This window comes from Dama dama, chromosome 21, assembly GCF_033118175.1.
Source record: "Dama dama isolate Ldn47 chromosome 21, ASM3311817v1, whole genome shotgun sequence".
Classification (NCBI taxonomy): domain Eukaryota; kingdom Metazoa; phylum Chordata; class Mammalia; order Artiodactyla; family Cervidae; genus Dama; species Dama dama.
Genome location: NC_083701.1, coordinates 59630481 through 59657655, shown reverse-complemented (window position 1 = coordinate 59657655; position 27175 = coordinate 59630481). Strand labels below are relative to the sequence as shown.

General features: G+C 39.4%; 1 protein-coding gene across 1 annotated transcript in view; it reads left to right on the top strand.

Moving 5' to 3' along the window:
* The window catches only part of ATP6V1C1 (ATPase H+ transporting V1 subunit C1), a 36844-nt gene extending 17001 nt beyond the window's left edge, over window positions 1-19843 (top strand). The window contains exons 4-13 of the mRNA XM_061123631.1: window positions 2367-2452; window positions 5129-5223; window positions 6897-6988; window positions 8273-8371; window positions 10230-10298; window positions 14416-14508; window positions 14601-14694; window positions 16109-16206; window positions 17398-17524; window positions 18918-19843. Coding sequence (XP_060979614.1) covers window positions 2367-2452; window positions 5129-5223; window positions 6897-6988; window positions 8273-8371; window positions 10230-10298; window positions 14416-14508; window positions 14601-14694; window positions 16109-16206; window positions 17398-17524; window positions 18918-19013 — 949 coding nt within the window. The 3' untranslated portion in view covers window positions 19014-19843. The remainder of the gene's footprint in view (window positions 1-2366; window positions 2453-5128; window positions 5224-6896; window positions 6989-8272; window positions 8372-10229; window positions 10299-14415; window positions 14509-14600; window positions 14695-16108; window positions 16207-17397; window positions 17525-18917) is intronic.
* The last annotated feature ends 7332 nt before the right edge of the window (window positions 19844-27175 follow it).

Below are 27175 nucleotides of genomic sequence, written 5' to 3'. Positions count from 1 at the left end.
TTGCAGTGTTGTGAACATGTGCATTTTGAATGTTCATAGTACATGGTTCTGTTTGCAAGATGCTCCTCAAGTTATATGGGACTAATGGTTCATCTTGGAAGGAATGGGTGAATTTTGGAGATACAGCCAAGTGTGTGTACAGATCCCAGGTTTAAGCATGTTGAAGACTTATAGTTTACATCATTTTTTTTTCTGAATTTGTTGCACTTTCTTAGGATTGAGGTCGTTCAGCTTAGGTTTGTCATTCACATTTTGTCCTTCTATTGCCTTTTCCTGGCCCTTCTTGGTTCATGTTGCAGGAGTTTCTTAATTTGCCTTCCAGTTTACACTCCCTGCCATTAAACACAAAAGTCATTAGAGAAATTGTCCCAAGTCCTGACCATGTTTGTTATGCCTCTTCCTGCTGACTGCCATCAGAGGTGATCCACCTGCAGTCTGACCCCAGCCTGCCTTCCTAGCCCAACCTCCCTTTCTCCCCAGCATGACACTCTAGACTGTCTGGGTCCTTTCTCATTCATTGCTTTTCTCTCTCTCTCCAGATCTTGACTCATACGATGCCCTGTGGCAAGAATATACATTCTTCATGTTTAATCAGCCTTTCAAAACCATTCCTGTCCTTCACTGCCCTGCTCTTGATCCATTATGCCTTTTTGATTATAGTCGCTGGAAGTGAAATCTTTTTCCTTTATGCATCTCTGTCTATAACCTGGTCATCTCAGATGTTACTCACCACAGATTTGCTTTGAATTTAGTCATCTGTCTTTTTTGGTATTAATGTTTCTCCATTTCAATTTTAAGCATTGGGAAGCTAGATGGTTTTGTCTTATATACTTAGGCATCTTTTAATTTCATGACTGGTGATTGCAACCATAAAATTAAAAGATGTTTACTCCTTGAAAGGAAAATTATGACCAACCTGACTGCATATTAAAAAGCAGAAACATTACTTTGTCAACAAACGTCAGTCTAGTCAAGGCTATGGTTTTCCCAGTAGTCATGTATGGATGTGAGAGTTGGACTATAAAGAAAGCTGAACACCGAAGAATTGATGCTTTTGAACTGTGGTGTTGGAGAAGACTCTTGAGAGTCCCTTGGACTGCAAGGAGATCCAATCAGTCCATCCTATAAGAGATCAGTCCTGGGTGTTCATTGGAAGGACTGATGTTGAAGCTGAAACTCCCAATACTTGGGCCACCTGAAGGGAAGAACTGACTCATTTGAAAAGATCCTGATGCTGGGAAAGATTGAAGGCAGGAGAAGGGGGCGACAGAGGATGAGATGGTTGGATGGCATCACCGACTTGATGGACATGAGTTTGAGTAAACTCTGGGAATTGGTGATGGGCAGGGAGGCCTGGTGTGCTGCAGTTCATGGGGTCGCAAAGAGTCGGAGAGAGCTGTGCAGCTGAACTGAACTGAACTTGTATATCCCATCCATGGCCCATAGGTGGGCAAGGAACGGGGAAGGAACACAGAACATCAGAATCAGGATGACAGGTTTCTGTCACTGCTCTGCCAGGAACTGGTTTTGTGACTTTTGGAACTAAATCACTTATTGTCTTTATACTTGGGTGTGTTTACAAAGTAAAGGGGTTGACAAGTTGATGCGGAGTTGCTTCAGTAGTTTGGCACCATGGTTTGTTTCCTCTTTAGCACTGAGCAGGAGGTCCCGTGGACAGAGGAGCCTGGCGGCCTGTAGTCCGTGGGGTCACAAACGAGGCAGACATGATTTAGCAACTAAACAACATTAAAACGAATCTCAAATAGTAGATGCTCAGTAAGTAGGTAATGAATAAATAATGTAGGACTGCACTGTTGCTTGTATTCTGTTGCCTCTCGGATCCCTTTTGTCCTGAGGGGAAGTACGCATCTGATGAATGCAGGCTCCTGCTTCCCACTTTGTTCTTGCAGGGCGGTGAGATCTGTTGCACACTCCTTCAAGCTTACCCTCGCCAACATTCCACTACTTTCTTTCCAGACTTGATGAACATATTGCAGGTGGTCTCCTTAAAACTACAGTTACTCAGTTGAGTTTTACATATAATAAAATCTTGGTTCAGTTTGTCCTTAACATTATTTTAAAAGTTAGGCCCAGTTTTTTTTTTTTTTCCCCATTTATTTTTATTAGTTGGAGGCTAATTACTTTACAATATTGTAGTGGTTTTTGCCATACATTGACATGAATCAGCCATGGATTTACATGTGTTCCCCATCCCAATCCCCAGGACCAGTTGTTTAATATTATTATACAGATGGTGTAATGGAAACAGAGTCAAATTCATGTGTTCATGGAACGTGTTCATTTTGTAGCATGGAATTTAGGTTGTTTTCCTGAAAGTGACCACTGATTTTTTTTTTCCTCCTAAGGGTGGTTAAGAAAGTGGCTCAGTATATGGCTGACGTATTGGAGGACAGTAAAGATAAAGTTCAGGAGAACCTGTTGGCCAATGGAGGTAAGCTCATGTTTCATGATTTGATACTGACTTCAGTAAAGTGAGCGACATAAAAAAGATCTATAGATAAGGGTATTAAATGCAGTAGAAAGCCATTAAAATAGAATTATTATTAACAATTTGATTATATTGCCAGTTGCATTCTGTCCTCTGAAACACCTCTCATAAGACAGTCCTAAATAATATATAGTGTGTTTTTTTTTTTTTAATATGAATCCTTCCAAAAGCAGTATCATAAGGACTTACCTTAGTTCTTTCCAGGATCTACCTGTCAGTTCCACTTAAAAGAGTGTTTCTGAGTTATGTGTCTCAGCATTGTTCCAGTTGAATACTTGAAGTTTTCTCTAGCTTTTTGTATTTAATTGCGCCCAACTACAGAAGCTTTAGAATAAAAATTATTAATCTTATTTCAGAGTAATGCCTCTTCCCCTCAAATTTCATATGGCATTTCTTTAGTACCCATAGAATAGTCTACTACTGACCTGTCAATAGCTAGAAACTAATATTTACATAAAGTTTACTCTGTGTAATAATAGCTTTATAAAGATGGTTTCAACTGCATCATTGTCACTTGTCCTTGCATTTGTTGTTTTCTCCTGAAATATCAGTTTAGCATGTGTTTCATTTTCAATTTAGTTCAGTTCAGTCCCTCAGTCGTGTCTGACTCTGTGACCCCATGGACTGCAGCACGCCAGGCCTCCCTATCCATCACCAACTCCCAGAGTTTACTCAGACTCATGTCCATCGAGGCAGTGATGCCGTCCAACCATCTCATCCTCTGTCATCCCCTTCTCCTGCCTTCTATCTTTCCCAGCATCAGGGTCTTTTTCAGTGAGTCAGTTCTTCGCATCAGGTGGCCAAAGTATTGGAGTTTCAGCTTCAGCATCAGTCCTTCCAGTGAATATTCAGGACTGATTTCCTTTAGGATTGACAGGTTGGATCTTTAATGATATGTCATTAAAATAAGAAACAGTCCTTTCCTCTCTTTCTGTCCTGTAGCCTACTGTGATAGGTCACTATGATAAATTAACATTTGTTAGGTAGAGCTCTGGGTTATCATAGGATGGTGAGCCACAATTCAATGAATGACCACAGGGGAAATAGAGAAATTTATTACTCACAGGTCCTGGAGGGAGGGGAGCAATGCAGGGAGGTCAGGGCGGTGTGCAGACAGGAAGAACAGTAGGACCTGGGGCACATACCTTTATTAGGATCCATGGGTGGAGTGATTTGGGATTCCCAAGCCAAGTCCTAATTGGTCAATTCAAACTAAAAAGGGGAATTTTGATTAACTTTGAGGAGCCCTATGCATGCTCAGTCGTGTCTGACTCTTTGCAACCCCATGGACTACAGCCTGCTAGGCTCCTCTGTCCATGGGATTCTGCAGACAAGAATACTGTAGTGAGCTGCCATTTCCTGCCCCAGGGGGTCTTATCTAAAGAGTCCACTAGCAGGAGAGGCCCTGGGCAGCAGGGGAGAATGCTTATCAAAGGTTGGTATCAGAAATCAAACCAGGAGCTGAGCTTACACTTACTTGTGATTGCAGGCTGTTATCTAAGGCTGTTAGCCAGGAGGGCTGTTATCTAGTGTGATTTCTAGGGCCCTGCTGACTACTTGGCCACGTAAGATGGATGCCAAGGCAGCAGTATGGAGGTTTGGCCAAACTCTCAATGGTCACTGTATTTTAAATTCAGTGTTTTCTCTAATCTCGTTTCTTTCCCTTGCAAATCATAGATGTTCAGTAAGTACTTAATCAGTTAAAAACAGTAAGTTATTTTTGCTCTCTGTTAAGATAGCAACCCTGACCTGCTTACTGTTTCTGTTAATGAGTGGCTGGGGCAGAAGGACGGGAGTTAGATGTGTTAACTTGGGTGCCTTTGCTGATCTCCAGGTACTTGATGAACTAGGGCAGTCAGTCTACTTGGCAGAATGGGGAGGTCATAATCTAGGGGACATTGCATCCAAAGCTGTTTATGAAAATACCAGATATGTTGCTGACTTGCTGGTATTCTGTCAGGAGAAGTTGAGAAGAGAAGATATTTTCATATGAATTACTTTTGCCAGTTAACTATAATTGACATTTGAGTTCTCTGACCTTGATCCCATCAGGCTTGAGGGATAAAGTCATCTTGACTACCAGACTTCCAGGGAATTAGTTGTTGAGTTTCTCTTTGGCTTTGCATTTTTTATTCTTTTCATTTGAAAGTGAAAAGGTCCATGTTTTGAATATTACTGAAATACAGACTCCTAGAAACAGTCATCACATGGTTTTAACAGACAAGTTCATTTTCAGTTTGTTTGGGTAAGTTGCAAAGAAATAACATACTTTTGTCAAATTCTTCTTATTGAGACACTTTGCAGTAGCTTCTCAAACTCTGTGTCTCTTTCACCTTCCCATGTATCGTGGGTATGTACATATTCCATTTATTAAGTCATCAAGTTAGAAGGAGCGTTTTAATATATATGTTAAATTTTGAGTAAGGAGAAGAGAATTCAGTCAGATTACAGGTAAAAATTTTGATTAATCCATGTTACCTAATACAGTCCCACATTTATTTAACCTTCACAAATGATGTTATCTTTACTGATTTCTTAATGCCAATTTTGGCATTACTGTGTAGCAAACTATAAAAAATTCTATTGCTTCTCAGTAATTAATTTCTTCCCTTATTTCAGTTGACTTGGTTACTTATATAACAAGGTTTCAGTGGGACATGGCTAAATATCCAATCAAGCAGTCCCTGAAAAATATTTCTGAAATAATTGCCAAGGTAAGATAAAAAAATGACACAGGTAGGACACATTGATTGATAGTGATTCTATTTATTTTATTTTATAAGTATTTAGCTATTAAGTACTCTAGGTTTTGACAAGGCAACTTAATTGTATGTGACTCACTGCAACTTTACTTAAAAAAGAAAGTTGTCAGAAAAGAGTAAAACTCTCCCATGCACATTATCCACATGTGTAGTTTGTTTTTTTAAGTGGTTAAGTTAAAGGTTGCATCAACAATGTTTGAGTAAGAAAAGTAACTTTAAAATTATAAATTTTAAGCATAACTGAGATCACATAGAATTAGAAATTGGAATTGATTAGAGATTTACAAATCATTCAGATATATGATAATGGTCACTTAAGTATGTTTACGTACAGTACTGATTCAGATTAAACTTTAGGGGTTCTCTGATGCCTTCTGACGTTCAGTATTGATTCCCTACTCAGAAAAATTGCCTGTATTCTCGTACTGAGTGATTTTATGAACGGTTTCAGGGAGTCCACAGGTGTTGAAAGTCCATCCATGAACTCACTAAACTAAGAGTCCCTTTTACGTTGCAAAGTCCTTGAGCTTGAGAGAAAAATGTAAAAGTTTTACCTGAAACTGTAATGAGGCAATAGACAAGGACCTGTTCACTGTTTGACAACATATCTATGACCTGGCTAGGATGAACAGTACAGTTTAAATCATTTGGACAAACTTCCTTAGCTTCAACTGACTTTATTTGTACGTTGTGCCCTGCGGTTCAGTTCAGTTCAGTCACTCAGTCGTGTCCGACTCTTTGTGACCCCATGAGTCGCAGCACACCAGGCCTCCCTGTCCATCACCAACTCCTGGAGTTTACTCAGACTCATGTCCGTCGAGTCGGTGATGCTCTGTGGTTAAATGTAAATAAATAGTCTATCAAGGATTTTAACTCAGGGTCATATAATTTAATGAAAATGAGTAGTCAGATAATATAAAGTGGTGTTCTTATTATGACTGAGCATTATTTTCTTTTAATCCTTATGAAGGATTTAGTCTGATACTATTATAGATGAGGAAACAGGCTCAGAGAGGTGAAGTGATTTACCCAAGTGCCACACAGCTGATAACGGTAGAGCTAAGTTGAAATTAGTTCTTCAAATGTTAAATCTACTGCTTTGTGTTTTCTCCTTAAATTGTTAGTAGTTTTAATCATCTTTTTGAAAAATCAGCTTGTGTAACATTTATAATTAAGTTGAAGCAAAATTTTAATATCATTGCAAAAATGTTTTGTGTAAGAATGGTGGTGTTATAAACAGCAAAACTCTGTATGATTTCGTTCCTTTGGAAATTAACTCTTTAGACTTGTGTATTAAAACCTTTTAATCAGTAGTGTCTTTAATCAATGTCCTAGATTTCATTTACATGGTTTAAGAATACGGTAACAATAATGAAAATACATGTAGACTAAAACATTATCTTTAGTAGAAAAGATTATATGAAAGTTCCCATAGTTACTAAAAATGAAGTAGGGTTATTTTTTTAATGACCTTTGAAAATAATGCCTTTAAAATAATAGAATATTCTTACATCAGGAACTAGTGGTGGGTTTGTTTTTTAAAGTTTAAGCACAACTACTTTAATTGTATTACTAAAGGCAGATTTAGGAAGATTCTCCCTACTTCTCTTCTTTCTTCTGTAAAGGGTGTGACTCAGATTGACAATGACCTGAAATCTCGAGCATCCGCATACAACAACCTGAAAGGGAATCTTCAGAATTTGGAACGAAAGAATGCGTAAGCATGTCAACTATACATGAATAATTTAGAATTGGAGAAACACTGTGGCACAGGGGTCCCTGACCTCTGAAATCTAATGCCTGATAATCTGAGCTGGAGCTGATGTAATAATACTAGAAATAAAGTGCACAATAAATGTAATGGGCTTGAATCATCCTGAACCACCCAGCCCCGCCTCCCTGGTCCATGGGAAAATTGTCTTCTGTGAAACTGGTCCCCAGTGCCGAAAATGTCGGGGACCATTATGTAGCGTACACTGGATAAACTGTTGTTGGGGTTTTAGTATGTTCCAGTTTGTGCCATTTCTATAGTCAGATGGTGTTTTTTCACTTCATGGAGAAAAACTCATTAATTCAGGCTAGTCAAAACAGATGTGAGGCTGATTTATTATGCTCGTTTCATACATACTACTGAGCTGGGTCCTGGTTTATCCTTTATCCATCTGATTTTTCACTGTAAAAATTAAAACAATTAAAAGTTAATTGTTTTAAATTAAATCATAATTTAATTACATAGCAATTATCTGCTGCTTAAAAGAATTCTGTAGGAAAATCCTTTTTTATGTAATTCTCATTCTTTGATTTATCTGTTTTCCAATCTGTTTCCATTTTTATCTCTTTTTATGTTTCAATTTTTTATGTTAGGTTTTCTTAAAATAGAACACTCTTCTTTTGGTTGATCTCACTGTAGTATGACTACCCCAAGTGTTGCTTTAAGCACTTAACTCTTCAAGGTATACATTCGTATCCCAGAGGCAGAATTGACTTGTCCTGTCAGAGGTACAAACAGGGCAAGTCATTTTCAGTGTGAAATCTACTGGGCGACCAAATGAAGACTTGCATTCAAAGAGTTGATTGTTGGGCTAACTAACCAAAATTAATACCCAAGGAGAGGGAGGAAAATCAAAGGTTGTGCTTAGATGATACAATTTCATAATTATGGTGAGGTAGACTTTAATTGATGCCTAATGAGTAACACTTTCCCAGTCAAGACATTATATATGTAATCAAGAGAAGAGCTGAGTTATAATAATTAAAACAAACACAAAGGGAGACACTAGAGGCACATTCTGATAAAAATTTGACATTTCTTTGGGTTTAGTTATGGGAAATATTCAGTTAAATTTTGGCTTCTTGATATATCATATAAAAATGTTAACTCAGGCTAATCCCTCTCGAGATGTATGTATAGTATATGTACCTATACTTAGCCTGCTATATCTTTACTTGTGTTACGGAACCACATAATTATCAGCCTAATGATCTTTCTCTTATTCCTTAGAGGGAGTTTGCTAACTCGAAGTCTAGCAGAAATTGTGAAGAAGGATGACTTTGTTCTTGACTCAGAGTATCTCGTCACATTACTGGTCGTAGTTCCCAAGTATGTCTTTTCATTACAGAAGGTTTTTACTTAATTAAAATACAAGAAAAATGTTAGTGTCTGATACTGTAATTTGAAGTTTTCCACAAAACCCAAGTGTAAATGGAATATCACCTTGTCATTTGTTGTGTCAACCAACATATACTCATATGGCACATAGAGTGGAATTTAGTTCGTAACCTTGTAATGGAGATGTCAGTTATAAATTGAGATTCTAAATTAAGTTCAACTTAGTAGAGTTGACCCATTAAAAAATTAAATAATGCTAAACTATTATATTTTTTAAAAAATACTATTTTTAGATATTTCAAAATAGGAAGTTCTTTGTTTTTGTGAAAAATCTTTATGATTGATTAGGATGAATTAAGCTCTCTAAGAAGTAAAGGATTGGATTAGATCAAAGGTTAGCATATCTTTTATATAAAAGGCCAAATAGTATTTTACCCTTTGCAAGCCATATGGTTTGTGACACAGCTACTCAACTCTGCCACGTCAGCTTTGTGGTTGTAGCTGAAAGCAGCTATCCCCAGTGTGTACGTGAAGTGATGTGGCTGGTGTCAGTAAAACTTTATTTACATAAACAGGTACAGGTTATGGGCGTAGTTTGGGTCAGATAATTCTTTGAAATCTCCTCTAGATTAGGCCTTCTGTATTAATTAACATTTGGGCATAGTTAATCTTGATAAAATGAAATCTTTGGAAGATTAGAATTCTGTATGTGTGGGTGGTGGAAAACACTGTTAATGGTTTCATTTCTAACCTGCACTGAAATCTTCCCATCAGGAAATCATTGGGGGATCCCAACTGGCATGGGAGATTTGGGGACTCTTCTCAGCATTATTCATAAAGTCTTCTTTTGCTGTGCTCTCCATTTTTATCTGGTTAGGAAACTGGGAATATAAGAAAATGATGCCTCCTGGAAAGGGGTGGGAAAGCACCTCTGTTGAATTTACAGCGGCGACAGTATCATCTGATTTTTGCCTTTCCCTGCTTACTGCAGAAAAGAAAACACTGATTATTTCTGAAAAATTTCTCTGTATTTGTGTTTTTATACTATGCAGGGAAATAACCTTTGCCCAGGTAAAAGATTTGTCTTATGTGACCTTTGTTTAAAATTTGTGTTTAAGACAAGAACTTTTCTTAGTTTTCTGTACACTGTACTTGAAACCTAGGGTTGGACCTAGGGTACCTTGTATAATGGCTTATTTATTATCCTGGCTACAGTACCATCAATACAGTTCTTTATTTTTTATTGCAAACATAATCCTCTCTTGCCACACCCACGAAAGCCAGTGGTCTCTAGAGAAGGCTGTTGCACGATGATCGTGGCAGCTTGGTTTAACGTCGCTTTTTGGCTCAGTGCTTTCTGGTACCCTGCGCTTTCAGTAAACGTGCTTTTACCCAGCGATTCTTAATGGCCACTGAATGAAAATGTTAGTGATTTCAGCATGGCTTCTCTCTTTTCCCTCTCTCTCTCTCATTTCTTTCTCTTTCTTCCTTCTTTGCTTGCTTCTTTTTTTTTTTTTAGTGAGGTGATATAAATTAACCCTAAAGTTTGAAAATAATTTCAGATCTCCATTTTGCTTTGTTTCTTTTCCAAACTGAGTTCTAGGGTGTGCCTCTCTTGCAGTAGTTACTGGATGTAAGAGATGGTGAGCTGTGTTTCCTTCTTCCCCACTCAGTGGATTTGAATTCATTCTCTGTAGGAAACTTGATTTTTCTTTTGTTAGGTAGATTTGAGATATACTTATTATAGTTGAATTTCCTATTTGTCTCATAATTTTTTTCTCTTTCTGAGTTTGGCAGGAAGTAGGACTTGTTTTTCTCTTCTAGTAACTTAATTGTACCTTTTCTGCAGGTTAAACCACAACGACTGGATTAAGCAGTATGAAACACTAGCTGAAATGGTAGTTCCAAGGTCTAGCAAGTAAGTAGTAGACTTAAAGCCTGCTCTTTCCTAGAACTCCTTTGATAGTTTGGGTGTTGGATTAGGAAATATCTATCTTTTCTTTGTGGTAAATTTTATAGTTTTGGAACCATCTTTTTCACCTAATAAATGAATTATATTAACTTTAGTTATTATAATTTTAGACTTGGAAGGGCTTTTGCACAGTCTCACCAACCCACTCATGTTGATAGATGGGGAAGTTTGAGGCCACAGAGCTGAAGTGGTTTGCCCAGAGTCACATACCTCATAAGTGGCAGAGCTGTAACCAGAACCCAGGTCTCCAGTGTGGTACTTTTTCTGCTAGACAACCTTCTCAAGATCCTTCAGTACTTATCTCATACCTACTGTGTGTTTATAATTCCCCATTTGTCTTGTCAAGGAAGTATACCAAAATGTCTGCAGATGTTTACTATCACTTTCCAGTGAGCATAGATTCTGCCTAATCTGTACTTTCCTTTGAAAAAAAAATATTAAGCATTTTTGAACCTAGGGATTAATATTCATTGTCTAATTTGATATCTACAACAGTTCTGTGAAGTGGTTTGGGCAGTTGTTACACTTTTTCTCGTAGATGAAGTAAAAAATGCAGAAGAGTTAAGTTGTTGCCTAAAGCGTATGGCCTTAAAAGTGTCCAATGGCAAAGTTAGGACTAAAAATTCAGGTCTTTTCACTGCAAGTTGTGCACTCATGACACTATAGCATATCATCTTTTCCTGTATTCTGCCTTTCCACGTGAGATACGTGCCAAGGAAATATAAGTACAGTGTGTATGCACCCCCAGAGAATTCTTTTGTCTGTATATCCCTTCAGAGATGTCAGCATGATGAAGGGAAAGTCTGGGACGTAGTGGAGAAGTGGTGTTAGTAAGGCCAGGCCCATGAAATATTTTCTTTCCCAGTTTCATTGTGTCATATGGGAGGTAGTTTAGTATAATGGAAAGAGTCCTGGACCCAGGGATCTTGAGTTCTTTTGCTGGTTCTGCTACCAACTTGCTGTGTGACCTAAGGTAAGTCTTTTCACTTCTCTGGGCCTCATTTTCTTTGTAAAATGAGCATCACACATTATGAGGTCCTTTTAGGACTTGGTGAGATATATAAAGTAGGGGTTCCCTGTTGGCTCATTGGTAAAGAATCCGCCTGCCAATGTGGGAGACATGGGTTCAGTCCCTGGTCTGGGAAGATCCCAGATGCCATGGAGCAGCCGAGCCCGTCGCCACAACTACGAGCTCGCACTTTGCAACTAGTGAAGCCTGCGTTCCTAGAGCTGGTGCCCTGCAACAAGAGAAGCCATCTCGGTGAGAAGCCCGAGCACCACGAGGAGGAGTAGCTCCTGCTCGCTGCAGCTAGAGAAAAGCCCTCGCAGCAGCAAGACCCAGCACAGCCGAAAAAATAAATAGTTTTGGAAAGGTATATAAAGTAGAAGGTGATATGAATCTTATTGTTTCACAGATGTTGACTTTTTTTTTTTTTTTTGAGAACAAAACCACAAACTTGTGCTCATTGTGAATTTTTTTCCCATTTTTGGGGAGTGCTTTCCATTCACACTGGCCCTTCACATGGTAAACTGAAGATTGAGGTTGTGTCTTGATACTAGTTTTCCTCTGACGCTGTTTATCCAGACAGATGACACATTAAACCTTGTTCTTTGGAGACCGTTAAAGCCACAGAGATTGACCTGACATTTGGGGGGCGGGGGTGGGGAGGAGGAGGGTGAGGACGCCGTGCATGTGGCATGTCCCCCTGTGCTGTGGTGAGCCCGGCCTGAGTCCAGGGGAGTGGTGTGTAAGCCCAGGTTTACTCGGGAGGAAGGACTTTAGAAATATTACTTCAGAGATTTACATCTTTTGAAAATCACTTTAGTAGTTTAAAGGAAAAAATTTCAGATGCTGCCAGTTGAGTATAGGCAATACCTATTTTCTGAATGACCCCAAGTGTCCACTGACCACCTGAGCACCTCCAGCTCTTCCTCACTCAGTGAAAACATCTGTTCATCTATTTATCAGTTCTAAAGACTGATTTCAGATCACATCCTTGAAAAGGTATTTGAGTAGTCATTGAGAAAGGGCAGTAACTCAGCCAGCCCTTAAGAGGATGGTTAGTTTATGTGAGGCAAACAAGTTTTAGTGAGTCAGTCTGAAATTTTATACACTGTTTAGGAAAGAGCTCTATGACCTAATGCTGGATTTTTTGCTTATCCTAATAACTAACATTTTTGAGTAATTACTATGTGCTAGTTATTGTTCTAAGTGCCTTATTTTAAAGTGAATTTTAAGTAGCAACACTGTCACTTGTTGCTTTTTGACACAATACTTGAGTGATTTACTCTTGGAAGCAGTGAAGATGAAAGTGGACTTTTGAGGAAGAAGAATAGATTGAAAAAGACCATCTTCAAACCCAAAGAAATAATTTCACTTAAACACATAAAATCTAGCTATTTGCAAAATGTTCTCCATAAATCTTGAAAGATTGGACCATGTGAAATACTGCCATCATTGGGTGGCTAAGTGCAAAGACATGTATAAATGCCGCATCAGAGTTGACACAGCCAAAAAAGTGGAGGCTGCTTCTTTTTGTTGGAAAAACTGTTTAAAAAGAGGTGCTTTTCTCTTATAGCTTCATAATTACCGCTTAGCTGTTTGTCTTTCTACTTTTGCCTGTTCAGATAAACTGGTTGGGTCAGATCAGTGGTTGACTCTGGCCTTTTCTCTGTTGTGGGAAACAGCACCACAGACTGGGTGGTGCTTCGCAGAAACTTCTTTGTTCAGGGAGCTAGAGCTCTAGATGAAGCAGAGGATGCTAGCAAGGAAGACCTAGAAAAAAAACGACACTAGCCATTGGGCAGAGAAAAGTTTCATCTGTACTTTGGAGCCGGGGTTGCAAAGATAATTTATGAAGAAAAGCAGGAAAGATGGCTTTGGCAGTGAAATGGGTCAGTTGATTGGAGCAGAGCAGATGGCAGGACTGAGCCTTGGGAGAGAGGTAAGAAGAGAGTAGAAGAACTCATAAGCTCCAGAAGCACTGCCACGCTCGTGGGTGACTGAAAATGCCATGAGACAGCTGAAAAGCACTGACTTAGTTTCGTCTTGGCTTGGTTACACGGGTGAGAATACACTGTTACTGCTTGTACACAACAGGAGAACTGAATGCAGAGAGTTTGGAGCGTCAGACCTGCAGCTCGCAGACTGTTATCCCCACTTGGTTTCTGCATGCTGTCCCCCTTGGTCTCACCCTCAACCTCTAGAAAGGGTTTACGTCTGATATCTTAAACTGTAACTCAGCCTTCTTTCCATCTTTTTCATTGCCACCGTATCTGCCATTGTCCACACCTGTGGTCCCCACCCCTTTGTTTGCATGGGCCTTCAAAACGGCAGAGGACAAAGTTTCAAAGATCGGCTGAGATTTTATAAGATCAGTTTAAGAGATGAATATGATATTGGTGGCATATTGTTAGGATCTGAGATTGCCTGTCAAGTTGGATTTGGCTCTGTTTTAATCCCAGTTTGCACATTACTGAGTCAGTTCTGGCAAACCTGAGTATCATTAAAGGTTTTTTTTAAATTAAGTTCTGCCCACTTGGTAGCTGCCTTGCTTTGGATCTGATGGGCACCGGGTGCAAGAACTAAGCGTAATGGTCTCGAGAGGGCACATACTATAAGGGGTGGGCCAGGCCTCTGGGGGCAGGGCCGGGGAGAGGAGGGGAGAATTCAGATTCCAAACGAGAAGAGGGTGTTTAGCCACGAAGCAGGGAGAGTCTGGAAACCAACCAGCTGCTGGACAGTTTGTCCTTGGCTGGCCTGCTGCTGATAGATTCAAAATCATGGTTCTTAGAGTTTGGAAGCTTTTCTTGAGTTAATGCTTAATTTTGTTGGTTAGGAAGAAATGTACAAGGGGCCCATTAGGACTGTAAATAAAAACATAAAGACTGAGTGTCCTCAGTGTTTGAGGCAGTACAGACGAAAAGCACTGAGGGCTTCGGGAAGGGCTGCCATGCCTTTCCATTTGTTCCTCCTCCTCCCCCTGTTTCTGAATTCTGCCCTCACTGTGAATGTGAGCAATGAATGTAAAGCTTTAAATGGACTTGTCTTGTCTTTCTCTAGTGTTCTCTCAGAGGACCAAGACAGTTACCTATGTAATGTCACCTTGTTTAGGAAGGCAGTTGATGACTTCAGACACAAAGCCAGGGAAAACAAGTAAGATTGTTATTTAAATTTTTTTAAAAAATTTGTTAGATTACCTATACTTCCTGTGGACAATTTTGGTTTTCTTTTTTTCCCTAATTTAGATTCATTGTCCGGGACTTCCAGTATAATGAAGAGGAGATGAAAGCAGACAAAGAAGAAATGAACAGGCTTTCTACTGACAAGAAAAAGCAATTTGTATGTGTTTTTAATATTTAATATTATCAGTGTTAAGCAGAAGAAAAACTAGTACTGCTTTTCTTTAAAAGAAAAAACTTTTCTGATTTTGATTTTAGTTATTTTTTTCTATTAAATAGTCAAAATGAGTTTTCTTTAAGCAAGCTGAGATCTGTGAATTGTTATCTTAAAATGTATATTTTAAAATTAATCCCTCTAAGTCCATATCAAAAGCTAATTTTAAATACAGTGTTTTGATTAATGCCCCTATAGTGAGGGGTCATTTTAGTTAAGTAATTGTTCTCTCTTTTCAGTAGGAAATTTCATTTTCTTGAGGCAGATTTTTTTTTTTTAATGCTGCAGTCTTTTACTGAAGGAATTTGTATTTAAACCATTGGTGACTTTAGTATGTTCTTGGCACAGTGGAGAACTGGGATGGAATTGTGAGTGAAAGATAACGTTGACTTTCTTGCCATCCTCAAGTAAAATACATAATAGAATCATTAAGAAATTAGAACATAATGATCAGGTCTTGGGGATCTAAGTCAACCCCATGATTTTACAGATGAGAAAACTAATACCTAGAAATATTAAATGACTTACTACATAACTATTTTTCCTTGTTCCTGAGAAATTATTTGTAATTAAATTCTATTTTGAATGTATTAAATGCTTAACAGTATTGGATAGTAAATTTAGATATTTATACTTTGGTTTTCAAATCTATAGGACACTTCTATATTCTGTATCATTTTAAATGACTTTCACTAAAGTATATGCCTTTTTGAGAATTCCCTGGCAGTCCTGGTGGTTAGTACTCTGCACTTTCACTGCAGGGACCATGAGTTTGATCCCTGGTCAGGCAACTAAGATTCTGTAAGCTGCACAGCATCGCCCCCAAAAAGAAGAGTGTGCACACACACACACATGCACTGCACACACACGCCTTTTTCTGTGTGGTGAGTAGAGTCAGTGGATATTTGTATCTACTGAGGTTACACAGTAGTAGCTAACCTTTTCATCTAATGTAAGGTAAAGTATCCAAGATATGAGAATAATGAAACATTTTTAAGGTCAATTGCAGTGTGATTAGGGCTTCCCTGGTAGCACAGCTGGTAGAGAATCCGCCTGCACTGCAGAAGACCTGGGTTCGATCCCTGGGTTGGGAAGATCCCCTGGAGAAGGGAATAGCTACCCACTCCACTATTCTTGCCTGGCGAATCCCCATGGACAGAGGACCCTGGCGGACTACAGTCTATGGGGTTGCAAAGAGTTGGACTTGACTGAGCGACTAAGCACACAGACACATAATGTGATTGAATTCTCCTTAAGATTCTCACTGGATAGTCACTCCTTTAAAAATACTTGATTTATCTGATTTCTAACTGCCATTTTCAAGACCAAATTTGTCGTAATTCTTTCTTTCTTTCTACAGGGACCACTGGTACGGTGGCTGAAAGTGAATTTCAGTGAGGCGTTTATTGCGTGGATTCATGTGAAAGCTCTGAGGGTTTTTGTTGAGTCTGTTTTGAGGTAAAGAAAGCTCATTGAGAAACTTGGAACTAAAGAATGTGTAGATCCCTTGGCATTGCACCTCTTTATTGAAACACAGTCTGCTAATAGGACTTTGATTTGGGGAAACCAAAGGGCTACTCATGAGGGAGAGATTGTCAGTATGATACTGACATTTATGACGTGCATGTTGGTCTTGCCCTTAATACCGAGTTGAGAAAAAGATCATGCTGCTGTGCTCTGGTTCTTTGCATATGCTGTGCTTAAGTTAAACATAGGTTATGAATATTAGTCAGTGTTTGTTTAAAAGACCTATCACATATTTTACATGTAGTTTGATACACAGTATACCTTATTTGAAGTCCTCGTTTGATAGTAGCCTAAAATATTTTATTACTTTGAGATACTTAAAATCTCAACCATCTTGTGATGCTCTGTACATGTTGCTCATATTAGAAATAGTTCAAAATACTTATCTGCCATCATGCTATTTGTAAATTTCTTTGAATTTCCATAGTAGATGGGTAATCTCATGCTTTTTTTTTTCATGTTCTTTATTATCATGAAGGAATCAATAGTTGACTGTCCATATTCTTGGGTTCCAAATCCATGGACTCAACCAACTGTGGATTGAAAATATTTGAACAAGAAATTCCAGAAAGTTCCAAAAAATAAAATTTCAATTTACTGGGCACTAGCAGTGATTTACATAGTATTTGCATTTTATTTACAACTAATTACATAGCATTTGCATTGTATTATAAGTAACCTAGAGATGATTTAAAGTATATGGGAGGATATATGTAGATTATATGTAAATCTTACACCATTTTATTTAAGAGACTTGAGCATTCTTGGATTTTGGTATTCACAGGGGTCCTGGAGCCAATTCCGTGCATATACCTAGTGACACTGTACTAAGTTTACACATTATCACTGTCTGCTGAGGATGGTCATAAATTACCTTAAAAATTGAAGAGTAATTAAAAGTAATTCCTAGTAGACAGTTGGCTCTCATTTTAAATATTTCTAATGGACAGTGAGGACCAGAGAAGTTGTGAGTTTCTGAACTTGTAATGGTGGATATTAAAATAAGGCCCCCTCTCCCCATTAACAGTGATTAAAGAAGAGTATGAGAATATTTGCTTTTAAACAGAAAATCTCTGCATATGTTTGCTTGTGTTACATCCTGTGTTTCTGCTTCCTTATAAGGTATGGCTTGCCAGTGAACTTCCAAGCAATGCTCCTTCAGCCCAATAAGAAAACAGTGAAGAAACTAAGAGAAGTATTATATGAATTGTATAAACATCTAGATAGCAGTGCAGCAGCTATTATTGATGTAAGTATTTATTAGTCTGGTAGAATAGGAACTGGATGAATTTCAGAAAAAATTATTGGAGGAAGATGTTATTTAATTGCTTTAAGATTCTCAATTTGTTAGTAAATAATTTACCTTGCTTACCCCATTTTGTAGTAGTTACTTCTCAGTATTTCTAAAAGCCAGTCATTATCCTGCTGTAGATCTGATGTTTATAGTTGTAGAAATACACACACAAGCAATGATACTAGTTGTTTACAAGACCTACAAATTGCAGAGAGGAAGAAAATAAGTCATTACTGTAACTTTATTTGGTAGAAGTAGCAGAGTCAATAGATGAGCATTTTTGAGGGAATTATCATTTCTCTAAAATGGTGTATATCTTTTTTTAAAACAAAAGTATGAACATTTATGCATACAAAAATGTGTGCTTTTTGTTGTTGCTGTTGTTTAAAATTGTAGCAGGCTTTTATATTTCTTGTTTCAAATACCTTGCTGATATTTTTCCTCTAGTTTAGAATGGCAGTATTTCACATGTGCATTAGTTAGAACCCATGGGAGAAAAATCAAGGTTTTTTAATGGAAGAATATGCAGGAAATGACTCTAAATTTTCATGGAATTGTTGATAATATGTGAACTCTTACTTAAGCATAATTTCATACCAGTAAATTCTTATAACATGCATACATACTAAGTGGTATCAGTAAAAATCACAGTTGGTTTCTTTTTATCCATCATTTTATAAGCCTTGTATCTCATAAACTCAATACCCCAAGCCTGAGACTAAACAAATAATTTAGTAAGTGTGTGTAGAAAAGGACGGTGGAGTCACGGTTAAACCCACACAGGCTCTGAGGGCGGAGTGCTTGGATCTGGCGTTACTGCTCACTTGCTCTGTTTCCCAGGGCAGGTCAGCCTTTCTGAGATGGTTTCCTTATTTGCAAAATGAAGTTAACAATGTCAAACTCAGATTAAATTAGGAAAAATGTATAAACTTAGCCCAGTTCATTAAGAAGGTACAGGCATACCTCATTTCATTGTGCTTCATTTTATTGAACTTTGCAGCTGCTGCACTTTTTACAAATTGAAGGTTTGTGGCACCTGCGCTGTCAGATGATGGTTCTCGTTTTTTAGCAATCAGGTACTTTTCAATTAAGATAGGTACATTGTTTACTAAGACAAAAGGCCATTGCACACTTAGTAGACTATAGTAAGTATAACCATATCATTTATATGCAATGGGAAGCCAAAAAAGCCATGTGACTTGGCTTATGGTGACACTTGCTTAACTGCGGTGGTCTGGATCAGAATCTGCTATCTCCAAGGTATGCCTGTGAATGGTAATATTTTTTCTCTTTTTCTTTCTTCATTTCTCTAAGTGCTTAACTGAATAATCATATGATTTTTCCATAGGCTCCTGTGGATATTCCAGGCTTAAACCTGAGTCAACAGGAATACTACCCCTATGTGTACTATAAGATCGATTGCAACTTGCTGGAATTCAAGTAAAAGGAGCCCTGCAGACAGCCCTGTCCTCGTGTGGGTGTCGGGGTTTGCTGACAGACACGGGCTGCAGTAGGGCCGCACTTCTAACTCTTTTACCCCTTGCTTGCTTCTCACCTCCTCTCCTAGGCGCCTTCTCTAGTAGCAGTCCATTTTGCAACATTTTCTTTTTAAAAGGAAACTGTATGTCTTGTTTCTTTTTATTGATCAGGTCTGTAAATGTGTACTGAAAAAAAAAAATCAGAGTTTATTTATGAACTGAATAGTTTATTTAAAAAGAAAGTCTTTCCTCATCCATATTGTGGTATGCATTAATTCCATTTGTTACTATTGTGACAGAAGCCTTGTTTACAAGGAAATGGTGTAAACAGTTATGCCATTTTGTTCACTGTATTTAGTAGACATAATTGTTTAATAGTTACTGAATCGTGATGTAAAGAAATGTGACAATATTCAGGTATGTGCGTTCTGAATGTTTCAAATTACAATCTCTGAGCACTGTTGACACCCACAGGAGAGAATAAAATTACCTGTGCAAAGGTGGGTTGTGGTGTGCCTAACTTCCAAAGAGTACGGTTCAGTTTGAGAGCTTAATAAACGGTGTCATAGCTGACTCCCTGTGCCATTTTCAGGATTGTGCTATATATACCAAGAGGTGACCATCGTGGCTGACTTGTGTGATGATTCAAGTGTGCCAAATCTGGGTCAGAGAGCACCAATTGGAAGATTATTTTTGAACATGTGATGGGGTATTTATATTTGCACACTAGACTTTGGGGTATCTCAATTAGGAAGTAGGGCCAGTTTTGAATAAAGTTTAGTAGAATTCTGCTTTAGTCATTTATTTTAAGTCCTTATTTTATGTGTGTTTTTTAAGATTGTTAATTTTGCCTTCATCTTGACATCAGTGTTATTTTTGATACAGTTTGAAAACAGGCATGGCTAGCCTTACAGATATCTGGGATGAGACGTAGGTTAGTGTCCTGAGTGAGCGTTTGGAAGCAGGTTTTGTGGCTGTGCTCCCTTTATTATGCCCCACAGGCTTGTAAGTGAAAGAGGTTTTTACATTTTAAGGGCATTTCTAAACTATCATAGTCCATCTAGAAAATTGGCCTCCTAAATCTGTTTGGTTTCAAAATTGTATATTGTTAAGTCAGAAGTAATGGTTAACTTCAAACAAATCCAGACTTCCATAAAGTAAAACGTGAGGCCACCCCTCCAGCCCCCTCAATTTCTTCTTTGCACGGAAGTTTTTACATAGTTTCTCAGGTTTTCTCCTATATCTCTGTAACATACATATCCACACACGGTTTATTTTTAAACAAAAGTAGGATCATACCACACATACTCTGTCACTCACTTTTTTGCTTACCTAGTGTTCGTTGTTGTTTGGTCACTCAGTCGTGTCCGACTCTTCAGAACCTAAGATTTCTGACCGCCTGGCTCTTTCTCTTCCTCCCATGCCCCCAGTCTCCAGTGGGCACTGAATGACTGAGGCAAGCACATTCCATAATCTCTTTTCAAGGTAGACAGTGATGTGGAAAAGGCATGGGGTATGGGTCATCAGATAATGAACTGTGTCACTCTTTGCCCAGAACACTTGGATGATGTGTCCAGGTGTTCCGTGCTAGTTTTTATAGCCTACGTTCTTCAGCCTGGAAGTTTTTTTCCTACTTGGTGGAGTCGCCCTTAAGCACACACTGTGTTCTGGATGGAGCTTTCTGAATGAGCATCTATCAAGTAGTACCTTTAAAGTAATACTGTGTATGTAACGGATACTCAGCAGATGTGAACTTTGCTCTCACTGTAAATGGCCCCAAATGTTGGAAATTAACATACACACAAGGTTAAAAGGGCTTCCCAGGTGGCATTAGTGGTAAAGAACCTGCCTGCCAATGCAGGAGATATTGACTTGGGTTCTGTCCCTAGGCCAGGAAGATCTGGAGAATCCCATGGACAGAGGAGCCTGGTGGGCTACGGTCCATAGAGTCGCAAAGAGTTGGACAGAAGTGAAGCGACGTAGCACGCACACACAAGGTTAAAAATTGTATACATAAATGTTATGGAACAGCTTATAATGAAAACCTTGCTGGCCTTTAGAAAAAATGTGGTTATTGTTTCCTGTTAACATTAGTAAAAGATGGTTTGTCCTAGAAAGTCTGTAACAGTATTATGTTCTAGAGGAAATCTTGTCTCTAAATTGAAGTTTATGCATTTCAGTATTGTAAACTTTTTTATGGTCTTTATTTTGCTAGCATAGATAGCTTTATTTTAATATATGAGTGTAATTCTGGCCTTTTTAAAAAAGGGTAATACGACACATCATAACTATTTTATTTACTGGCAGATTTACCCATAGAATATTCTTCGATCCGAGTCCAGTGACTTGTGAGAGGAAAAAGGAAACAGAATAAAACCATGGAAGTGCTTGGCCCGTGGGATTGTTTAGCTAGTTAAAAAATGAAACTGAGGAGAAACAGGACAACACCCTTCATATCAAGAATGGTCAAAATAACGCAAGAAGAAAAAAGTTTACAACAGAGCAAAAGGCAGGCAGCACACACAAGCGACATTTCCTAACAGTTGCTCAGTATTGAACTTGATGATATCCACAGTGGTTCTTTACCTGCAGAATTTAATAAAAATGCGAACTCATTGCTAAATTCTCTAGAGCTGTGGTTAACAGTCTGAGGAGTACACCTGAGGAATTACCTACAAACACAGGAGGCTCAGATGCTAGTGTCAGCCAATTGCAATCTGAGGCTGCCTTTTAAAGATTCATCTTCTGAACCCCTCCACCCAGATGGGGTTGTTGACCTAAAATTTGTGAGCTTCTCGAGGTCTCATTCAGATAGTGATTCTTCTCTATTTCACACGAACCACACTTAATAGGATCATCATGGATAAGTCAGCTTTTCCTACCCTGTTGGCCAGACCGGCATTCTACGTCTACATGGATCAGGAGAAACAGAAAGCTCTGCCTTGGCCAAGACTGACCAATGTTGGTGTCCATTGCCCTTGCAAGGCCATTGAGTATCAAGTTGAAATTTGGAAAGATCATCTAAAATGATCAAAGTCCCATTTTTAATCTTTTAATGGAAAATCCATTGTGGGTATGATTTATCACTACTTAAAAAGTGTAAAAGTACAGCCATAACAGAGTTTCAAAGAATGGTTTCTATAAGTAAGCAAAAAAAGGATATCAAAATTGAAAAATAAATTGGATACAGCAAAAATTTTCGTTGTTTGACCAAAAGTGGAGTAAACAGTATGCACAACACTGCCTTAAACCTGAAAGTAGTGGTTGTTTTCTGTTTTTAACTAGAGGATAAACAAACTAGAATGTCAAACCTAAAAAGCAGTTCTCATGGGTCTCACTATTTCTTAGGTATGTAGATGACCTTGTTGAATAGTTGTGTGACAAATCATTCTTTTTTTTTTTCCATTTATTTGACAAATCATTCTTAATTATGTTTTTCACCAAAACTGGCCAGATTTTATAGTGATTGGTATACATATTTGGGCTGATTCTCAGAATAATTACATGTCAGTTAAGGTTTTAATGTGTTGCTAGAAACAATTTGTTTTTTAAAAGTTGAGACCACACAAGTATTTTGTTTTAGCACAAGAGGGCACTCTGGTGCCGCTGAAAAGCTAACAGTCTCTTCCCCCCCTTCACTGCCCCTCAGGTTAGTTGTGAAATACACAGTTAAGCGAAGCCCATTCTGATTTGTTATATTTTGTTACAAGTATTTATTAATGTAAAGGTCTTAGCAAAAGATGACTCGTATTCATTTTGTGAGTTAATCCAGCCGTGTGTGTGTGTGTGTGTGTGTGTGTGTGTAGAACCCAAAGACCTTTCAGGTGACAGAGTTTTCACCAAAAATAAAATGAAAAAAATAGGGATGTCTGTGTGTGCCTGTATAATCACTTATGTAATAAACAGTTATTGTGCATATACCATACACCAGGCATTGTTTTAGGTACAGGGCATATACCTAAATGATGCCGGGCAGTAAAAAGGCACAGTGCCTGCCTTGGTGGGCCTTACAACAAAGGCATCTGGTGGCAGCCTTGCTTGACAAAGTATAAACTCGGCAAACCCAAATAAGAAAAAGTATTTCACTGATCTGTGAAATCCAAAATCTGAAAACATAGTTAAGGATATCGGTCCAAAAAAGTCAACCTTTCATTTCTGTCAGTGGGTACAGAATATACTAATTTTTTTCTTTTTTTTTTTTTTCAGATCTGACCACATGGTTGGTCTGGTTCAGCACTGTCCAGGAGATTTTCCTCTGGTGATGGACATTCTGTGTCTCTGCTACCCAGTGTGGTAGCGTCTATCACACGTGGCCACAGGTCACTCAAAGTGTGGCTGGGGTGACTGAGGGACTGCCCTTGTAATCTTACTTGAATTTAGTTAACGTGGACAGCTACAGGTGACAAGTGGCTAGCGCACTGTGTCAGGCTGGACACACTCGAGTGATGAGCTGCTCTGCCCTTGATGTTCTAACATGCCGCCTGTCCGTTGGCTCTCTCTGTCTCTTAACTGGCAGAGCCAGCCCAGCCTCTTTTCACTTTGATTGCCAGACTTGATTTCCCAGGAGAGCAAAGGCTCACTTGCTGGGTCATTGTTGATGGGCCTCAGATTGCTACACGAGACAGCTTTCTCTTTGATCACAAAAGACAGCTACGTATACTTCGTGCCTTTCTGTGCATGGGGGTAAACCAGTTGCAATATTGAAAGACCAAAAGCTGTTTCTGATGGGAAATATTGAATCAGCGGATTGAAAACACAGCTGGGTGGCTTTAACGGGAGTGTAATTTCTCCTGTCAGTCAGCGCTCACTCAGCACTCATTGTGTGCAGAGCGGCTGCCATGCCAGGCTCTGGAGGGAGACTTCGAGGGGACGTCCAGTAAATGTTCTTGAGGGACATTATTTGTCTCTGTTGACTCTTTGAGGGATTTAAGAGGTTCATAAAACAGTGAACAGCTCAGGTCTTCAGCAAGAAGTCTAGCAGTTTACAGGGTGGCCTTGGAAAGAGGCAAAGTTGTGTACAGAAACATCTCCCTTGTGTGCGGGTGGTTTTCACCAGTGATGTGTTGTCACAGATTTTGCCTCCTTCTTGAACCCAGTGGTAGGACAACTGGCCAAGGGAGGAAAGAGTGACATCCAAACCCAAACCTCCACACCCGCTTACCCCAGCCTCTCACACCCACCTCTGCTCCCTGTTCTCTGCTCCTTGCCTCTCACCCTTTGCATCCAGGCACTCCAGCATTTGGGGGTTCCTCCTCCCCTTCTCCACCCCCAGGCCTCCCTCTTCCAGCATTTTCTCTTGACAGCCTCCTAACCAGCCTTGTCCCCAACCTTGCTCACCCTCAGCGCTCCCGAGCCCTGCTGCTAGAGGAATGTCTGCTCACAGATCTGAAGAGCTCACTTACCACAGAACAATGTCCCTTTGTGCAAAATGGATGCTTTCCTTCTTTTTAATTTAGCTTCTCTGTGTGCGTTCTGAAAGCAGAAGATTATTTTATTATTGTTTTATATTTGTTTTCAACTTGACTGGAGTCTCTCTGATGGGGAATTTAGGCCATGGGTGCTGGCAAGGAATGCCCCAGTGGTCTGTGGTCTCTGCTGGCCACTTGGAGCTGGACTTACCTGCCACGTTCAGATCTGTGTGCTCTCTTCTTGTGTGATCTTGGGCAGCCTGACATCCTGGGTTCTGAACCCATTTCTTTACCTGCACAAGAGGGATAATTAAAACAACACTCTAGGATTATTGGGAGAATTAAACCTCCATGGTGTGTACCAACTTCCTAGTAAGACACATGGCACAGAGGAGGGGTTTAACTTGTTAGCTGCTGTTTTTATTGTTAGTATTATTCTTTTTTATGTTACCTGATGTTTGTTTCTTTTTTGTCTCTTCTATATCTCATGTGAATTGAAATCAGTTTTTCTCTAGCTACATATAGTTTGAAGGCAAATTCCCCCATTAAAAACTCACCAGGATCATATGACTGGAAATTCTGTTCCAAGGCATAATCCCCAGAGAATTGGAAACACACATCCTTACAAAACCTGTACATGAAAGTTCATAGCAGCATTATTTAGAGTAGCCAAAAAATGGATACAACACATGTGCCCATCAACTTATGATGGATGAGTGAATAAATTGTGGTACAGTCACACAATGGAATATTACTCGGCCATAAAAAGGAATGAAGTTCCAATCCTCAACATGGATGAATCTTGAAAATATGCCAAGTGAAGGAAGCCAGACATAAAAGGTCATGTATTTGTGTGATTCCATTTATATGAATGTCAGGAATAGGCAAAGCCAAAGATCCAGAAAGACTGATGGCTGGTAGAGACCAGGAAGAGGGAGGGATTTGGGAGTGACTGCTAATTGTACACAATTCTTTTAGGGGTGATAAAAATAGTCTGAGATTAGATAATGGTGACAGTTGCATAGCTTTATGAATATATCAAAACCCACTGAAGTGGTGGCTCAGACAGTAAAGGATCTGCCTGCAATGTGGGAGACCTGGGTTCAATCCCTGGGTTGGGAAGATCCCCTGGAGAAGGGAATGGCAACCCACTCCAGTATTTTGACCTGGAGAATTCCATGGGTAAAGGAGCCTGGCAGGCTACAGTCCATGAGGTCGCAAAGAGTCAGACATGACTGAGGGACTCAGCACGGCACAGCACACTGAACTGAACATTTTAAAAGGGTAAATTTTATGATCTATATATTATTTCTAAGTTTTAAATGCCTGCCAGGTTTTAACATTTTCAAATTACATACAAATTCCCTCAATTCTTTTCTCATATGTTTATATCAATGTAGCTAAAAAATTAATATGAATTCCCCTTTATGAAAGGTGTGGAGTTTTACACTTCAAGGCTTTACTCCTTTCTGTACTCTCGCTATTTATTCTAAGGTTTCATGGCCTTTTCTGTCAGTGTCTTTATTTTCCTTTGTTCCACTCATCCTAGCAGTTGGACTTAGCTGCAGCAGGCTGCGGGCCCCTCCCCCACTACCGGGTCGTCACACATCTGTTTCAGGGAACTCTGCTATTGCCAGTTGTCATGACAACAGTCAGCACTCCTTCCCAGCAGTGTCTGAGAAAGTAAGCTATGTGAGGATTAACTGGCCTGATGGTCTCTCTCTGCTGCTTTACTACATGTCACTGACACTCCTCTCCACTCTCTATAGAGAATATAGATACACTCTCCATAGATAATATCTCTAGTTCATTCATCTACCAGGAGATTTCCTGGTGGCTCAGACAGTAAAGAGTCTGCCTACAATGCCGGAGACCTGGGTTCGATCCCTGAGTTGGGAAGATACCCTGGAGAAGGAAATGGCAACCCACTCCAGTAGTCTTGCCTGAAAAATCCCATGGACAGAGGAGACTGGCAGGCTACAGTCCATGGGGTCACAAAGAGTAAGGACACAACTGAGCGACTTCACGGTCTTTCATTGGACAACCCTTCCCTGAAGGTACACATTATGGGTTCCCTGAGGGCAGAATCCATTTCCTTCAGCAAATGTTGACTAGTTGTGAAAACCTGGCTGTGACAAAGCAGTCTGAAGAAGGAGCCTGCCCATCTGGAGCTGACCTGGTGGTGGTGGAGAGGCAAAAACACATCAAGTATAGCCTTTCACCTCTGACCTTGTGAGGTGATGAGAGAGTGACCTGGGCTGAGAAGGGGTGAAGACAGCTGCTTTAAATAGGGTGGTGACTTGCCCTAGAAGATGCTGGGCCTGCATAGAACTAGGGAAAGACCATCCCTAGCTGGAGGAAAAGCAGATGCCAAGGTCCCTGCAGGGAAGGCACTCAGAGGGTTCGAATAGCAAAGTCAGCACAGCTTCTAACCAAGAGCTTAACCAGTGGGGCGTGTCAACAGTTTTAAGCCAGGTAGGGTCTTACAGACCACGGCAGAGAACCTAGATTGAGTTCTCATAACAAAGGGAACCCACCGTAGGGTCTAATTGACATGTTTCAAGGGCCCCCAGCAGCACTCTTACTTATGTGCTTGTCACTGTTTCTTACATCATGTTTGTCACGTTTATGGCCAGTGCTGGGTTCATCCAGTACATGGATTTATTGAGAACTTTCTACACCAGGAAGTATGTTGGACTTTGCACCCCAAAGCTGTCCAC